Source organism: Phalacrocorax aristotelis, chromosome 19, assembly GCF_949628215.1.
Source record: "Phalacrocorax aristotelis chromosome 19, bGulAri2.1, whole genome shotgun sequence".
NCBI classification, from domain to species: domain Eukaryota; kingdom Metazoa; phylum Chordata; class Aves; order Suliformes; family Phalacrocoracidae; genus Phalacrocorax; species Phalacrocorax aristotelis.
In genome coordinates this window covers 6539696-6556417 of record NC_134294.1, presented here as the reverse complement: position 1 = coordinate 6556417, position 16722 = coordinate 6539696, and the positions used below count along the sequence as shown (strand labels likewise).

General features: G+C 46.3%; 2 protein-coding genes across 4 annotated transcripts; one reads left to right on the top strand and one right to left on the bottom strand.

Annotated features, from left to right (window-relative positions):
- Positions 1–411: 411 nt before the first annotated feature.
- On the bottom strand, positions 412–2984 carry CPTP (ceramide-1-phosphate transfer protein). 2 transcript variants are annotated; one of them, XM_075113845.1, is made up of 2 exons: positions 2877–2984; positions 412–2731 (listed from the first exon to the last, which is right to left on the bottom strand). In XM_075113845.1, exons 1-2 carry the CDS (start codon positions 2930–2932, stop codon positions 2209–2211), a joined length of 579 nt encoding a protein of 192 aa, XP_074969946.1. In that variant the 5' UTR covers positions 2933–2984; the 3' UTR covers positions 412–2208. The 2 variants fall into 2 exon arrangements, with proteins under 2 accessions (XP_074969946.1, XP_074969947.1); XM_075113846.1 differs by having other exon boundaries at positions 2811–2980.
- On the top strand, positions 2697–16722 carry INTS11 (integrator complex subunit 11). Of its 2 annotated transcripts, none has more exons than XM_075113841.1 (18): positions 2697–2836; positions 3441–3613; positions 4670–4767; positions 5829–5902; positions 6118–6346; positions 6463–6561; positions 6660–6694; positions 7388–7526; positions 9180–9244; positions 9888–10077; positions 10731–10814; positions 11365–11454; positions 12024–12186; positions 12998–13105; positions 13724–13785; positions 14688–14830; positions 15558–15687; positions 16546–16722. In XM_075113841.1, the coding sequence occupies exons 2-18, from the start codon at positions 3586–3588 to the stop codon at positions 16609–16611; spliced, it is 1803 nt and encodes a 600-aa protein (XP_074969942.1). In that variant the 5' UTR covers positions 2697–2836; positions 3441–3585; the 3' UTR covers positions 16612–16722. The 2 variants fall into 2 exon arrangements, with proteins under 2 accessions (XP_074969942.1, XP_074969941.1); XM_075113840.1 differs by lacking the exon at positions 2697–2836 and adding an exon at positions 2994–3053.

Genomic DNA, 16722 nt, shown 5'->3' with positions numbered 1-16722 from the left:
CCAGGTCTATTCTGTAGTTTCTAACGCGGAACTGCTCCATTTTAATAGATGGATTTATTCTAGGGAACTATGTAGTCATATTGAGGTGGTCTTAGCAGCAAGGGAATGATATTTGTGTTTTCACAGCACAGCAACCAAACCTCCATTTAGGATGTTCAAGGAAATTCCATTTTCTGTCTTCTGCCAAAAGATATTGTTGACAGATGTGAGTAATCAGAGTAGGAGCTCAGTACACAGCGTCTAACTTCATTGGGGTTACTCCTGACAGCTGGTTTCACATCTGATCGCTAGGAAAGTGAAACAGATTCTGCTAGTGAAGGACAGGCTATGAATAGGGAACACGGGAAGTCATATTCCTTCCAACACCACAGAGCTGGAAAGCATTTCTGTAAAGGATGCTCTTCAGAAGCATGTTATTCACATAATTTATTGTCCCGTTAGACTAATGCCCGTGAGGTAATAGTGATTTCCTGAATCACGCAGTGTTACATTAGGCCAAAATGCCTCTTATCTGAGATACAATCAAAACATCTTACAGCCTGGGGGAATCTCCCTCCTCCTCCAAATATTCACATCATCCGGAACTCACAAGTAGTGCTTCTTCAGCTTTCAAAAAGCTAAGTAAACTCAATTTTACATACTTCGATGTGTATTACATAGAGTGATTAGCAGTACAAGCCATAAGCCTCACAAAGTAGTGACGTACAGTACAAGTTCGGATTTCTCCCCAGACAGTCAGAGAAGTAATTTTTGTAGGCATTTGACACAGTCATTAACAAAAATAATCATGAGAACACAATTGAGAAGCATGGCTGGAAAACAGATAAGGTACTGTCTGCGGCCTTATCTGGATATATGGTATTGTGCAGTATATACTAAAAACTGTTCCACATCCCAAGACGCATAAAGTGTAGATTAATGGGCAGGAGAGTGTTCAGGAACATGGGTGTATAATTCGCTTTGTAGTTTAAGATAACATAGTCCTCTAATTGTAATTTGGCATGACTTAGAAACATGCCAGCAAGGGTAAGTGACTTATACAACACCCACAAATGTGCTACGGTTAGATAGGAATCAGAAACCCTGAACGATGGACGAATCCCCTGGTGTGCACAAGAGATAAGAGGTGAAAAGGAAAAACATATTATGAGGCCAGCTGCAAAACCAGGCAGAACTGGCTTTACAGGTTAAGTCTACGTAAGGTGAAAAGGGCAAGGGGAGGAAGACTCAGAGCCTTCATCACCACGACCACCAGAGACCACCCGAAGATTCTGCGCAGGCAAAGAATTAAGGGCGAGGAAAATGTAAATTAATTCCGGGAAGCCATTACCGTAATGATGTAATCAGTAGCGGAAACGGTGTAAGAGGATGAATATTGAAAACAAGGGGCGTATGTGCGTTTGGAGGAGTGATCCCCCACGCACCCAGTGCCGAAATAAACATACCTGCTTTATTACTCTTTGAGTTGTAGGGTTTGTTCTGCAGCTCAGGAAGCTACACAGAAAAAAGATCCTGCATAATGGATCCACGCACAAAGGAAGATCAATCTCTTACAGTAATGGCATATACCACCGTTCCCTTCTTTCGTTCTAGGGGACACAGAATTAGCAGCAATCAAATGAGTCTGTGACTACAGGGAAAGTGCTTCCTTTCAGACACACGTTACTCAGGATTATATTTTCAAGGCTCAAGAATAAGAGATGTCTTCAGGGGAACAGCCTGTAAACAAGTGAAAGTGTGCTCGCATGTAATGTAGATTCATTCAGACACCACATCTGAAAGTTGTGCTGTCGCAGGAGGTCCTAACTATTGGTGTAAACACACAGCAGCTGTTTAAGCTGCAGAGTTTAGCTTAAAAAATAAACCAAACCACCCCTCTCCCAGCCTAGCTGGAGGGTTGAGGCTGAATCCAGGAGAAGAAAAGAAATCTGTTAAGCATGCTGATAGTATTTTTTTTCTTACCGTAAAGCCGAGGCTCTACAGACACACATACAGATATACATATACATTAAAAAATTGCTGCAGTTTTTTCTCTTACAAAGTGAGGCACCTGAGTAGCTTTGCCAACTAGCTCCATACTGGAAAAGGAGAGGGAGAATGACAATGGACAGAGAACCAGATGCTAGTGCGTCTGTGAAAACACGTGGTTTTCACTTGGTTCATCCGACTTCTGTCAGAACGAGCCGTGGCTCTTCAACATCCCTCCCATCAAGGAAGGTCGAGCAGCTCATGCTGGGCAAAGAGCTCCTGGGTGATGCCATAGACGTCGCAGATATAGGGTAAGGCCTCACCCAGCATAGCGACCGCTTCCTCGGGCGTGCCCACGTTCATGATTTCAAGGAAGGTGTTTCGGGGCGGCAGCACGCAGAAGGCCGCCGTGCAAGTCTTACGAACAAGCCAGGAGTGGTAGGCAGCCAAGGAAGCGTTGTAGGAGTCCGTGCAGATGACAGATGTCCGGGAATCCTCCCGGCCCGTTCGCAGACCCTCCAGGAAGAGCTGCAGCCAGCGCAGGGCCCTGTGGAGGCGCAGGACAGTGCGGCAACCGGAGTCGGGGCGCCCCGTCCGCTTCTGCCCGTCCACCAGCCCGTTGGCCAGCTCGTACTCCACCATGGACTGCAGCGACACGTACTTCTCCCGTTGCTCGCCGCGACAGTAGCTCTCCATGATCTGTACTTTGGCCACCACGTCCTTGGAGACGAAGGAGAAGATGGCACCCAGGCTGTGGAGAAACCTGCGCCCGGGGAAGAGACGCTCGCGTTAGCGGTTGGCGGCCGGGCCCGGGCCCCGGGGCGGCCGCCGAGGGGACTCACCGGATGAGCCCCCGCCAGCCGCGCAGGTAGGGGCCGAGCAGCACCTCCCGCCGCTCCGTCACGCACGTCTGGAAGGCGGCGAGAACCTCCCGCAGGCTGAAGGCGCCCTGCGCGCCCGCCATCGCCCCGCGCTGTGCCGCGGCGCCGCTGCCAGGCGTCACCCGCGGCTTCCGCCAATCAGCGGGGCGGGTCTTGGAGGGTGGGTTGGGCGAGGCGACATGGCGGAGGCGGCTCGGCGCGGCGGTGAGGGCCGGCGGCTCGGGGCGGGGGGGCGCGGGTTGGTCATCTCCCGTACCGGGTCCCCTCTCTGCGGGGGTGCCGGGTGCGTGTGCCCCGCTGCGGGGCCTCGCCGCTGGGCCGGCCCTGTCAGCGCCTCACGCAGGTTTTCCGTGAGGGGAACCTCCGGCCAGCGCTGGGGAGCGGGGCTGGGGGAAATGGGAAATATGTGGGGCTTGCGGGAGGCAGGAGTAAATAAACAAACCCCGCCGGGGGGAGCGGGAGCCCTCTCCTCGCCCTGCCTCCCCCCCTGCTGTGGTGGCGGTGGTCATCGACGCCAGGCGGGCCTGCGTTTCCAGGAGTTGTTACTCCCTCGCCTGTTGATCTGTGTTTTTCTGACCGTCTTCCCTCTAGGAAGAAGCTGTGCCTCTGAGTATTCTACCTGCTTCTGAAACGTAATTGAAATGGCGGCTGTAAAAACAGCTAAATCTCTTTTTGTGGCCATCAGACTGTTTCTGAAATAATTTACCACGTAGCCTGAGATTTAGAGTTTGTCAAAATGCCTGAAATAAAAGTCACTCCCTTGGGTAAGTCCAACCTGAAATGGAAACGCTGAAAAACTTTGGAATTTAGAATTCAGAGTAATATGTGTTAGAGGTGCTGGAGGCCTTTGCACGCCACAAAAACTGCTCGTAGTGGTGTACTGCAGTACGTGTTACAGCTGCGCGGCATCCTCGCTTGGTTCTTGTCAGTATGTTACTGTCCTCCTTTTGTCTTTCAAGCAAGTAAGACTCGAACACTCTGACAACTCTTTTCACTACTGGATTCTTTAATACATCCTGGTAAAGGCATTGTAGTATCGTACAGTATTAGATTTTGTAGAGTATTAGTTCACTTAACAGTGCTAAAAATCCACAGGAAGCAAATTTTTCTGTTTATTATTTTCTTTTTTGGATGTTTGGTGGTTGTTGGTTTTTTTGTGTTGCTTTTTTTGTTTGTTTTCTATGGCTGCACAGGGATGCATTTTTGTACTGAGTAGGCAGAGGATGTGCCGAGCAGAACTGCTTCATCCTGATGGATAATTTTCTGGCTTGGAATGGACTTAAGTAGACCTTAACGAAGGTCCATGCTTCTGCTGAGAGGCAGAGTTCCTGGGGAGGTGCAGAGCCCGGGGAGCTTTGAGTCCATGCTAATCCTTTCCAGATGAGAGATTATTTTGCTCTCACTTTATGAAGCTGCGATGGCACAGCAGCGGGCAGAGAACAAACATGCCCCACATCCGAACTGCTTATGCAAAGGTTGGGCTAGATGATCCCTGAGGTCCCTTCCAACCTGAGATTCTGTGATGGGTTTGGACGCAGTGCTGTATTTACTGCAGTTCTGCAGCTGGAAGTCACTCTCAGAAGCTCAGGGAATGGGGTGAGTTAGTTCACGTTTGCCTACCCTCTAACAGATCTGCTTGCTTGGAAGAAAGGATGTGGCCTTTTCCTGCATCAGAAAAGGGGCTAGGAAGTTTGTACCGACTTTTAAATGTTTTAATTTCTTAAATTAATTAATAAAATGAAATTTATAAATTTCTGTTTTGAAGTGATTGTAAGTATTCCCAGAGATGTCTTACTTCTCTTTCTTTTGCTTGCCTCCAGGAGCTGGCCAGGATGTGGGGCGCAGCTGTATCCTTGTGTCTATTGCTGGGAAAAATGTAATGCTTGACTGTGGGATGCACATGGGCTACAACGATGATGTGAGTATGGTGCAGAAGCCTCGATGTTGCATTGGGATGCTTTCAGGGTGCATCTGCCTGGCGTTTCCCAGCAGTGCTCCTGGGTCATTGTTCTGCTCTGTTCCCTTTTTATTTGAATTTATTTCCCTTTTATTTGAATGTTGCCTGACTCGTCAGAACGTTGTCTGACACGTGGGTGCTGTTAGCTAGGGTGTGCGTTACTGGGCACGCGGATCAGTCGCTGCCGGAGCTGGATTACGGCAGAGAACGAACTGCTATAGCCCCTTCCAAATCCAGTCTTCCTGTGCAAGAGGTGCACCCCCTCAGGTATTCTGGTGTATGAAGTGCCACCATCCAGCCATCCTTTCCCTTGGTTCTGGGCTCCACAATAACATTAAGCAGGCAGTGAATGCTCCGTTCCTGGTGATTTTGGTCTTTCTCTGTTTCACAAGGGTAGGTGCCTTCTATGCTTTAAGGCATTAATCCCATCATTAGCTAGAGTCTTTGACATGGTGCTGGGTTTTGGGCAGTTAAGTACTTGTGGGATCCACGTGACGCATCTCTGATACTTTAGAGAGAGCTAGGAAACAGTCCTGATGTTTGATCACTAGTAGGAAAGGAATAATGGCAAAAACATTCTGTAAGATAGCAAGAGTTCAAGTGTGACACAGAGCAAATGGGCCGTTACAGAAAAGATTTTGAGGCTTTCTGCCTTAATGCCCATGGGTAAGCTAAAACACGTCCGTCACCTGTTTTACTTTGAGATAAACTTGGCAGTAGTTTATTTATTTGCAGCGTCAGTTTCCCTTTTGTCCTCTGGCAGCCCTCCCGTCCTTTCTGTCTTTGGCTCTTTCCGCACGTAAATGCGGATGGTGTTGCCTGCAGCTCTTACCCTCTTGCTGACGCTAGCGTGGCCTGCCGCCTTATTGCAGTTTTGCCTTGGGGGGGGTTACAGCACCTCGAGGGGTTGAGGGGGGTTCCAGTGTTTCTGGTCATTCACGTCATTGTTTTGTTGGATTAGTAAAGTCGTATTAACTGGCTTTTCTTTTGTAATGGGTAGCCTGTTTCTTTGTGTTTTACAGAGACGCTTTCCTGACTTTTCTTATATCACTCAGAATGGAAGGCTGACTGACTTCCTAGACTGCGTGATCATCAGGTGAGGAAGCCTCCTTCCTCCTCAGAGCTCAGATGGGAAGCGGGAAAGCTTTGTACGCTGTCCCTAGCGACCCAAACGTGGTCTAAGTCCATCGGTCATATTTTGGCTAGTTCCTCTATGTCACACAGTGCTTTAAAAATCTGATACAAGATCTGAGAACCAGGCAAGCTGAATTCCTGTGCAGTGTCTCCTTTACCCTTTGTGTCTTTTTGCAGCCACTTTCACTTGGACCATTGTGGAGCTTTACCGTATTTCAGTGAAATGGTCGGTTACGATGGGCCCATTTACATGACGCATCCTACCAAGGCCATCTGTCCCATCCTCCTGGAAGACTACAGGAAAATAACTGTAGATAAGAAAGGAGAAACTAACTTCTTCACTTCCCAAATGATTAAAGACTGTATGAAGAAAGTGGTTGCTGTGCATCTGCACCAGACAGTTCAGGTGAGTGATAATTTCTGCGTCCCCTTGGGTCAGACCAGCCGGGTTGTTGCAGAAGGCAGAGCAATGTTACTTTTTTAAAAAGAAACTACTAGTGCTGTGTTTGCCTGTCCGAGCAGGTGGATGAGGAGCTGGAGATCAAGGCGTACTATGCAGGCCATGTGCTAGGAGCAGCCATGTTCCAGATTAAGGCTGGATGTGAGTCAGTTGTGTACACGGTAAGTACGTATGACAGTATTCATAGATACCTACCTCTCCTTGTAACGGCCTGTCCCATCACACCGAGAATATGAATGGATTTCTTTTCTTCCATTAGGGTGATTATAACATGACACCAGACAGACATTTAGGGTAAGTAGAAGTCTGAGTTCCTATGAACTGTATATGTTTCTGCCAGGAAGATTTGAGCACAGCCTTTATTAATACCGGGGACTTCTCAGCCCTGATTCTTTGTTAGGAGGCTGTAACACTTAACGATGTCTTTGCTGGAAAGATAAATACAATTTTGAATTATGACAATGTACAGATTTACATTGATTCTTCCAGACAGACCCTAATACAATCTTCTTCTGTATACTCACATTAATCTATTTTATGGCTATGTAATAATTGGACTTAGATGTTTGAAATGTTTTATTGTCATGGTATCTGCTAAATGTATTTACTTTCTAAGAGTGTGCCACTCACAAACATTAATGTTCATTTTATTTTTACTGGCATGTATAAGGTATTTATAATATTCATGCTATTTAGAATAATATTTTCATGCATTTAAACCAAGTAATATACTGGAGAAGAACTGCTTCTCAAAATCTGTAGTCTCTGTTCTGAGCTGGATTCATTTAAAGAAAGCATGGCCTGCAAAGAGAGGAGTCCTGATGCTGCTGCAGAACTCCTATGTGACTTTGGGCAAGCCGATGCACATCTGTGGGCCTGTTTTCCTATCTGCAAACATCCTCCACCCATCTGTGAGACCTGCAGATCAGAAATGCCAGATACCATCTCTTATTTTGATTGGGTTTTTAAAATTTCCTTTTGTTTTAGTGCTGCCTGGATTGATAAGTGTCGCCCAGATTTATTAATAAGTGAATCCACCTATGCCACAACTATCAGAGATTCCAAACGCTGCAGAGAAAGAGACTTCTTGAAGAAAGTTCATGAGACTGTAGAAAGAGGAGGGAAGGTATGGTGTTTTGATAATCGGAGTGATGCGGGTTTTACTCTGCAAAGCTCTTGTTGGCTCCATAGTGCTGTGTAACGTGGACATCTCTGTACGACCGCTACCTGAAACCGAAGCCATATTTATATTCTTCCATCTGTACTTTAAAAGACAGAATATTAAACACCTAAATTATGCCAAGAAGAGAACCAAACTATGAGTTAATGAGACAGTAAGGGAAATGCTATGCTTACAGTCTGCAAATATGGAGGATAAAGGCAAAATTAATTTGATTTGCATCTTGTATACTGAAGCATGCTCTTAGTCCTGTAAATTAAGAAACTGAGACTGACTCTTCAACTACTGCTTCTAAACTAAACGATTTCCAGCATAGCCGGGTCTGTCTGTTCAGCATCCTGCTTTGTGCTCTTCAGCGCTGCGCTGTTACCGTAAAACCCCTCCAAGAGCGCAGAAAACATGTGCTTATCGTACAGGAAACGATGCTCCAGTACCTTGTTTGTGGCTTTCACTTGCGTGGCTGTTTTGCTTGGGTAAACCTGTTCCAGCCCAGTGTGATTGGACGTGGACAACTTCAGCTAGCCACAAAGCATGTGGAACACCTGGTGATAGCAACGTAACGCGGCCATTAGTTGTATCCGTCCATTATTGTTCTAGAATTTCAGTCAGTGTTTCCTGTTTCTTAGAGCTTAGCCCCTAGCTTTGCTACTGTAGGACTTTTTCTTTGAGATTCTCTTTTTCATTGACGCCACATTTAGAGCACGCCTAGGAGAACGCATTACAAAAAGAGACATTTTAACCCCTCAGAAAATGGAACTAGAAGTGGAAATTTGGATCACAGGAAAGTGTTACTGATTTCACTGTAGCTCAGGATCTGGTTCTAGGTTCCCAGGACTTAGTTCATTTAACTGGAAAGTTAGTCTGGCTGCTGATTGTACACGTAGAACTTGAATTGCATTTTGGTTAAAAGTTACAGTGGTTTGTCACTTGTGACCTCAAGCCCTGTATTTGATTTACTGTTCTTGTCTTAGTAGAGGCACAAGGTAGGCTTGCTTGCGGAAAAGAGGGCGAGTCTCTTGGTAATGGATGTGGTTTGCTAAACAGTTCCATTAAGAAGCAGACTGTGGCTTTCCTGTTGAATCTGGAAAACGAATGAGTAGTGGTAAACTCTTTGCTGCCAAGTGAGAGCACCTAACTGAAGAAAACACTGGAAATCCAAACAGCTGTATGTTCTTTCCTCCAGTGTTGCCTTAATTTGGGACAGGAGGAAGGTCATAATTGCCCCAGCACAGACAAGGTGATCAAGGACAGAAGCACTCATCGTAGTGTCCATTTCCATAAATAGTACCAGAATTGTTGCTCTCAGCAACTGGTTTTCATATTACCTGGGGGAGAACAGACCAGTATATCCACGAGCAGCGCGCCCTGCCGGAGGCTCTCCTCAGGACGCAGGTGGAGCTCAGCCGAGCGGATAGGTGCTTGTCAGGCGCCGGTGCCTGTCGTTCCAGAACTGCAGAACACAGTCCTGGGGAAAAAGGTCAGCAAAAGAGTATCAGGAAGCAAGAGGGAACCGAGGGGCTTGTTCAGAAACGATAATGCTGCAGGGCCATTTACGTGCAGTGTGGGTTTCACCAGCTGTGGATCCTACCTCAATTGCAGGTTCTTATCCCGGTGTTTGCCCTTGGACGTGCCCAGGAACTTTGCATTTTATTGGAAACTTTCTGGTGAGTGCCGTCTCTTCTGTGCAGCTACCCCCGCCTTTTTGGCCTCCTTGTGTTGTCCCGGCAGGTTTCTGTGACTCTTTCATGTCTGTTTAGTACAACTATTCTCGTTAGCATTCCTCAGCATGTCAGCCCACGCTAGCGGTTGCGGAATTCCTTCTTTCCGTGTATTTCCCAGCGTTCCTGACTCTAAGCAGTGAACGAACCATTTTCTTACCCAGAGTCATTCTCCACTTGGGATCAACTGTCCTTTAAAAAATTTGATTATGTTTTTGCCACATTGTAAAATTGTTTCCATGGGAGGGGGGAGGAGGGATGGACAAGTATTAAACATACATATAAGCGTTGTGTGGAAATGTTTCTGATAATACCAAATGCTACTGCTTTTAATTATTTGCCATAGCAGAATGATTAATATTTGTAATGGAAGGAAATTGTAGTGGGGGAGGAGGACTGGACTAAAGCCTGCTTTGTAGTAAGTTAAGGCACAGTGATGTAGCATTGCCATAATACTGATTTATAGCCCGTTGAGGGTTGGGTATGCACAAAAAGTCTTCGGAGACTGCGCAGGTTTATGGACTTTCAGCATGGAGAGCCAGGATCCTAATTTGGCCCTCACAGGTATCTGGAACGCTTCTTTCTACAGGGAGAGAATGAACTTGAAGGCTCCAATATACTTCTCCACGGGACTGACGGAGAAAGCCAATCATTATTACAAGCTCTTCATCACCTGGACTAATCAGAAAATTCGGAAAACATTTGTGCAGAGGAACATGTTTGAATTCAAACACATCAAAGCATTTGATCGGGCCTTTGCAGACAATCCGGGGCCTATGGTAAGTGGGCATTAACAAGGTAAGAGAGCAGGCGTGTAGTGTTGGGGCTGGTTTATGCCACCCTCTTCCTGGCTGAGGCAAGCAGGCAGCCCGCAAAAGCTAAGCGTCCTCTACCCCGTCAGTATCAGCATCCCATCTAAGCCCTTTGTGGCCAGGCCATCTGAATGTTTTTCATCTGTTTAACTGCTAAAGATCTTTATGGCCAGAAAAAATTTAAAAAGTTGATTGTGTGTTCGTATAATCTACACCTCTGGGCCTGATTCAAAGCACAACTTTTACAGTATATTCTTTTGCCTTAAGTCAGGAGACAGATCCTTTACAACACAATCTTATTCCTGGTTTTATTTCTGACTGGCTTATTAGGCGGTAGCTGAAAGAGGAATCTGTCGAGCACAATAGTACCGTTATAGAACTGTTCGAAGTTTTTACCTGATGCTATGGATGCTCACAAAAATTGCCTAAAACAGCAGTTCAACTTACGTGAAAATTGGACATAGTGGGAAAAACAACATAGGAAAATCCCCATTAGACCTTTGATGTGCTGTAGTGTGTATTAGTGGATGCTCTCCACAGTTTCAGGATATTTATATCTTACAAGTAACGGAAAGAAACATGTTTTCCTTGGTGATTCTTGGCCCATTTTTGACTTCCAGGTTGTGTTTGCAACCCCTGGTATGCTTCATGCAGGACAGTCCCTTCAGATCTTCAGGAAATGGGCAGGGAATGAAAAGAATATGGTAAGAACTTCTCTTTCCTCGAGTGATGTTTTGTGTTAACATGATAGTGATACCGAGACAGTCATAAGGACAAAGTTTGCAGGAAAGCTTTTCCTGAGCGCCCTGGGTTAAAAGGCTCAAGTCCTCTAGTGAACCAACCCAGGGCAGAGCTCTTTCAAGCTCTAAATTTTGCTTTGTGTGACAGGGCAAGCAGAGGTGGCACATGTCTCAGACAGGAGGTCGTGGGAGATTTTATTTTCAAAAGTGCTTTCACTAATTTGCAGCTGCTTCAAAGACATTGTAACTAGCATTAATTCTTATTTAGTGGTGTGCAGAGCTCAGCAGTTTGCTTTCTAATTTCATTTGCGTGTGTGTTCTGGAGTTGGGCGCTCACCACCCAAGCTGCAGAACACAGCAAGCAGCTTTCCAGTGAAGGATGGTAGTACGCAAGATGAGAAGAACACAAACTTAGATCAGCGTGATGCATTTGTGGCTCTTTTTATATTAACCGCAGCCACGCTGCGCACAGTCTGTGTGCAGAGTTTGTAGATTATTTTTTTTTCCTTCTCAGGTCATCATGCCAGGCTACTGTGTGCAGGGAACTGTGGGCCATAAGATTCTGAGTGGCCAGCGCAAGCTGGAGATGGAAGGAAGACAAATAGTAAGTTTTATTTTCAAGGAGGAGGGTCGTCTGGGGGAAGTTCGTCAGACCTTTGTTAGACACTATGTACTTGTAATGGGAATGTACCGCGTGCAACGTTGAAAATACCCACGTAACATTTTCTTTGGGGTTGGAATAGGGTTTTTTTCCCCTTTATAGTGGCAGCAGCGTGTCTTTTTTTGCCTTCAGACTTTGTCAGGGGCATAATGTTTAATAACGAGGCACATTAAAAATGTATAATTTTTACCTGACTAGATAGTTGGTATCGGTTTTTATGTCTCCATCTGTCCTTAAGTATTGATTTATTTTGGCAAATGTGTGACAAGTAGTGTGCTCTGAAATTGAGCAGTTTGATCCTGTAAGTTATTGAAAGCTTTTCTGTACAGCATCATATTCAGTCTCTGCTGATTATCAGTGCTCTCTCCAACCTCATTTTCCAGTTCAGGTGTTCTGCTTCCTTGTCAAACTAAACACAGAGGAGTCTGGGTCTGTTTGTGTGTGGCACACAGGCTGGGGTGAGCCACAGCAGTGCCTCGGTCACTCAGCCTGTGCTTTCTGCTCTCCCACAGCTGGAAGTCAAGATGCAGGTGGAGTACATGTCCTTCAGCGCCCATGCGGATGCCAAGGGAATAATGCAGCTGATTCGCCAGGCTGAGCCACGAAACGTTCTCCTGGTCCACGGTGAAGCAAAGAAAATGGAGTTTCTGAAGCAGAAAATAGAACAGGAATTTCGTACGTAGTGTTGGTACTGAAGAGGGAATGGCGGTAGAACAAAGGCGTTAAAGTTAATCCGGTGGAGCTCAGCGCAGAGTTCGGCATACTGTCGTTTACAGGACCAGTCACCCCCAAGAAAACAGTATCCGTAACATGTTAACACGTTAAGCCCATTTAATTTTAATGCCCGTTTCGACTTGCAGTAAAAGTGATTTTGATATGTTTGTATTGTTATAGTCCAGCACTTACTGAACTTATATTTCTTCAGATTGCTAAGGGAAGCTGAGGCAGGCAGGGTACGTCTGGAGCTGTAAGTTAGCAACTTGAGTGGCTAACAGGGAATGAGCTCTGGGTAAAAAAAAACCCAAACAACTAAGCTGTCTCTTAAATGATGAGTGGAGAAAGCACAGCATTCACGTGGGCTTGTTACTTACCGTCTGCAGGTTTCTTTGCAGTAATTTGTTAGTGACACCAGAGCGCAGGCAGTTTTGGTGCAGCCTGCTTTCTTTTTACCCCTCAACAAGGAGTTAGGGATAGCTGGGCTGGTAGGTGTTGCCGTGCTGGGGTTTCGATGCCTCTGGTAAGGTTGTTAGCCTTAGGTCTGAGCAGCAGTTCTACTTTTCAGCCTCTTTCAAATCCCTGGTAGTAAAGTTCAGCAGATGGCTATGAAACCTGACTTCCTGTCCTGAACAGCGGCAGTAGGCTTCCGCCAAAACCACAGCAGCACCTGCTGTAGGGATACTCGCCCGCTGCTTGTGGGTGAAATGACTGTGTGGGCTTGCAAGCGCCGCTGCAGCCGTCCTCCTGACATCGGGTCTTTACGTTGCAGATGTCAGCTGTTACATGCCTGCAAATGGAGAGACCACGACAATATTCACCAACCCCAGCATTCCGGTGGACATATCCCTGGGACTCTTGAAGAGAGAAACAGCAATAGGTGACACATTTTTCAACCAAGCATTTACTCCTTTGGGCCCCGCCGCTGTGTTGTGTAGTACTTGTATTAGGTGGGAGCAGAGGCGCAGGGCCAGTTGGAGCAATGGTGCCTTACAGCAGTGCTTCCTGCAAAAGAACATGTTTTATGAGCGTTTAATGGTTGAGGGGGCTTCCTGTGAGATGAAGTGGCTACTGTCCTGCAGTCTTTGCACACACGCACGGACACAGACACAGCCCCCCCCCCTTGTTCGCTACTCATTGCCCAGTCGCTATGAAAGCAAAGGCCATGTAGGCTTTTAGTAGCTAGGTCTGTGAAAACTGGCATTACTTTTATAAACCACATTTAAGAAAAAGCTAAAATCTCTCAAATCAGGAAGCGATATGGGAAGAGGCAGTCGCTCTGTATGACAAAGCGTGGCTTCTTTTGTGTCTGGAGCAGTGATAATGGTTTAGGCACCATGTGCCTTAACAGACAGGTGCACAGGGATGTAAAATCTTAGTCTCTGAACCTCAGCTGGGACTCAGAAATCCATCAAGTCCTAGAGCAGTCATCTTGTGTGAAAAGTAACTGCATCATTGTTAACCATGTCGTCTTTCTCTTCCATTGGCTCTGGTTTAGGTCTCTTACCGGATGCCAAGAAGCCAAAGCTAATGCATGGCACATTAATTATGAAGGATAATGTAAGTAAAAAAGTTCTTGTGTTTGTCTTGTGTCCTCTGAGCGGGTTGTTACCTTTCCTAAGTGAGGGCTGGGCGAACAAGGGCCTGAAGTAAAAGTAAGCAGTCCTAGTTTGTCAGGAATAGCCCAGTAACAGCAAACCTGGGAGGAGGAATCCGCAAGGTAGCTGCTTTAGCTCGTCGGTTGTCTTGACTGGTGGGCTTCACTAGTCCCACGGCCTCCGAATTAGTATTGTGCTAGTCATGAGCTGGGTGTTGTGGGGTAGAATTTCTACTGGTCGGCGTCAGGAATGCTCATGGATGGCGTCACAGGAAACGGATAAATGTGAAGAGCTGCTTCTCTTCTAAGTCTGGTTTTTGCCCCGGCCCTCTGCAGCTACAGCTGCAGCTACAGACATTCTGAGGAGGCTGTGGTTTTTCAGCCCGTGAATCCAAGGTGTTTCTGATTCACTGCGCTTGTGAAAATCAAAAGAATCAAGCAGCAGCACGTTGCCAGACCTCACTGACCAAGGACGGAAGGGTGCCAAGGGAGGAGTCCTTACTCGCTAACCTCATGTTTATATTTAACAAATCATTTCCCCTGTTAGAAGAGGTTAAACCAACTTCCATTCAGAGAGCAACTCTAATCTTGGGAAATAAAGAATTGGTATGATTATTTAGGTGGACATTTTACCACCGTTTCGCCTCGACCTTTGCTGTCCACCATACGCTCGTGCCGAGCAGTTACTGCTTGCAGGAGTAACTGAAATGTGCCGAGACATTTGAGATTGAAAAGGAACGATCTTACCGGCTGGAGCTTTGCAGTGATGAGCACCCACCTGTGTGCAGCTGGCCGCAGAGGAGGAACAGCACATCAGAAAACGCAAGGAGTGAGGTTCTAATGGATTTGTGCTTTTTCTCTGCAGAGTTTCCGTCTGGTTTCTCCCGAGCAGGCGTTGAAGGAGCTGGGCCTTACGGAGCATCAGCTGCGTTTCACCTGCCGCGTTCACATTCAGGATCCGCGGAAAGAACACGAGACAGTGCTTCGTGTATATAACCATCTCAAGGGGTAAGGCCTTTCTTAGCTGAGTTTGAGGTTTGGTGGGGTTTTTTTGTTGTTTTTGTTTTTTAAATCCCCCTAGGGATGGACATGTGCTTGTCATTCTTAAAGAGAGGTAGTACAACTGCCCCCTCCTTTCTGGCCTGCCAGGCCAGCCCTGCAGTTATTAAGAGAGAATTCTCTGCAGCTCAGAAGACACACCCCTGCCCGATTTTAGCCTAGATGGCTAAAGTCACCAGAGCAGCAGTTACTCTGCAATAGCAGAGGCTGGCGATCAGCCTACAAGCTCCTGGTCTTTGCCAAGCTAGAGCAGTGCACCCGAAACCTTTGTTCCTGGTGGTTCCTGCTGTCACTACTGCTTCTGGCTGAAGTTAGTACAGGTGGTTGGAGTGAGACCATCAAGCATAGGGTCAAGACACCTCTTAAAGCCGTTCAAAAGCTAGCAGCCGATGAACCTTAAACACTGCTTTCTTCCTTCCAGAGGAATAGGGAGCTAGAGCTAGCATGAACGCTGGAAAACAATTCTGTAGGAAATCTGATGTTAATCTAAGCACCAAAATAAGCAAGCGATGAATCAGCCTCATCCTCCCTTGCTTGGGCAGTGGGTGCTGGCTCAGGGACACAGTGGGACACAATAACATGCTGGCACTGGGAATTCAGAGAGACGGGGTGACCCACCCTTCAGCCTGTACGCGCGTCCCATCCAAAACAAATCACACGTCTTCTCTCTTACCAGGGTCCTGAAAGATTATTCAGTGCAGCATCTCCCTGATGGGTCTATAACAGTGGAGTCCATTCTTATCCAAGCCACAGCACACTCGGAGGATCAGGGAACCAAAGTTCTGCTCGTATCCTGGACCTATCAGGTAGGGATACTTGAAGACACACTTTTCAAGCATGTCTGATCTTAACGCCTTCCAGTCCAAAACTGTCCTAGAGTGGGGTTGCTATTGTGAGGGTGAGCCGTCATCCCTCTGGGTTTGAAGCAGTTTGACTGGGGGAAGATGAGGCGAGTCGCTGCCGTTTTCTTTCCCATTTTAGGTTTTGTACAAATCATTTTACAGCTCTACTGCGTCAGTTCTCTCTGGGACCACTGAACTCAAGGCAACTGATCTGGAGTGATTACACTTAATACAATTACAGTTAATTAGTTCAGGCTTTGCTTTGAGGACATACAGTACCTAGCTTCTAAGCTCTCTGCTGTATCGCTACTGCCGTACAGCATGTGGAGGTATTTCATGTTGCATTTCTCTAGGTGTAAAACTTGAAACAACAAGCAGAAAGCTAGCTAACACTAACTTGTGGTAAGATTAGACGTAGTCATCTGGGTTTTTTCAAAAGCATATTTTCTCTGGCTGTATTTTTAAATGCTTTCTTCATAGCAAGGAAATGCCTCTTGAGGGCAAAGCAAAAAAATAAAACCAGTGGCTCCTTATTCTTTGCTTTCAAGAAAAATGGTCTTTTTCCTCAGAAGGGACATCTCAGGGCCAGGCACCTGCTTTGCCAAGTGGGAGTTTCAAACCATCAGTGTCAAAGAACGCCCAGAAATGCATTTGGGCTAAACTGCATTGGTTCCCATTTTTGAGCACTGCTGTCAGGAGATTTTGATGGGTCCAAGAATTATTTCTATGTCTGTTTCTAGGTACCAGAGTCAAATACATTGCCCCAAATGGGAAAGTCAAGTAGAAGATTGCTTTGATCCTGTTTCTCTCTAATCTCTCTAGGATGAAGAGCTGGGCAGCTATCTCACATCCCTTCTGAAGAAAGGACTGCCACAGAGCACACCGTGAGCAAAGAGCCGCAGGCACAGCGGGGTTTCAGCGATTTAGATTTTATTTTGTTTACATTGTTAATGGTTTTCTCTGGTTTTGTTTTAATAAAGGAATTACAGTGTTTCTCCA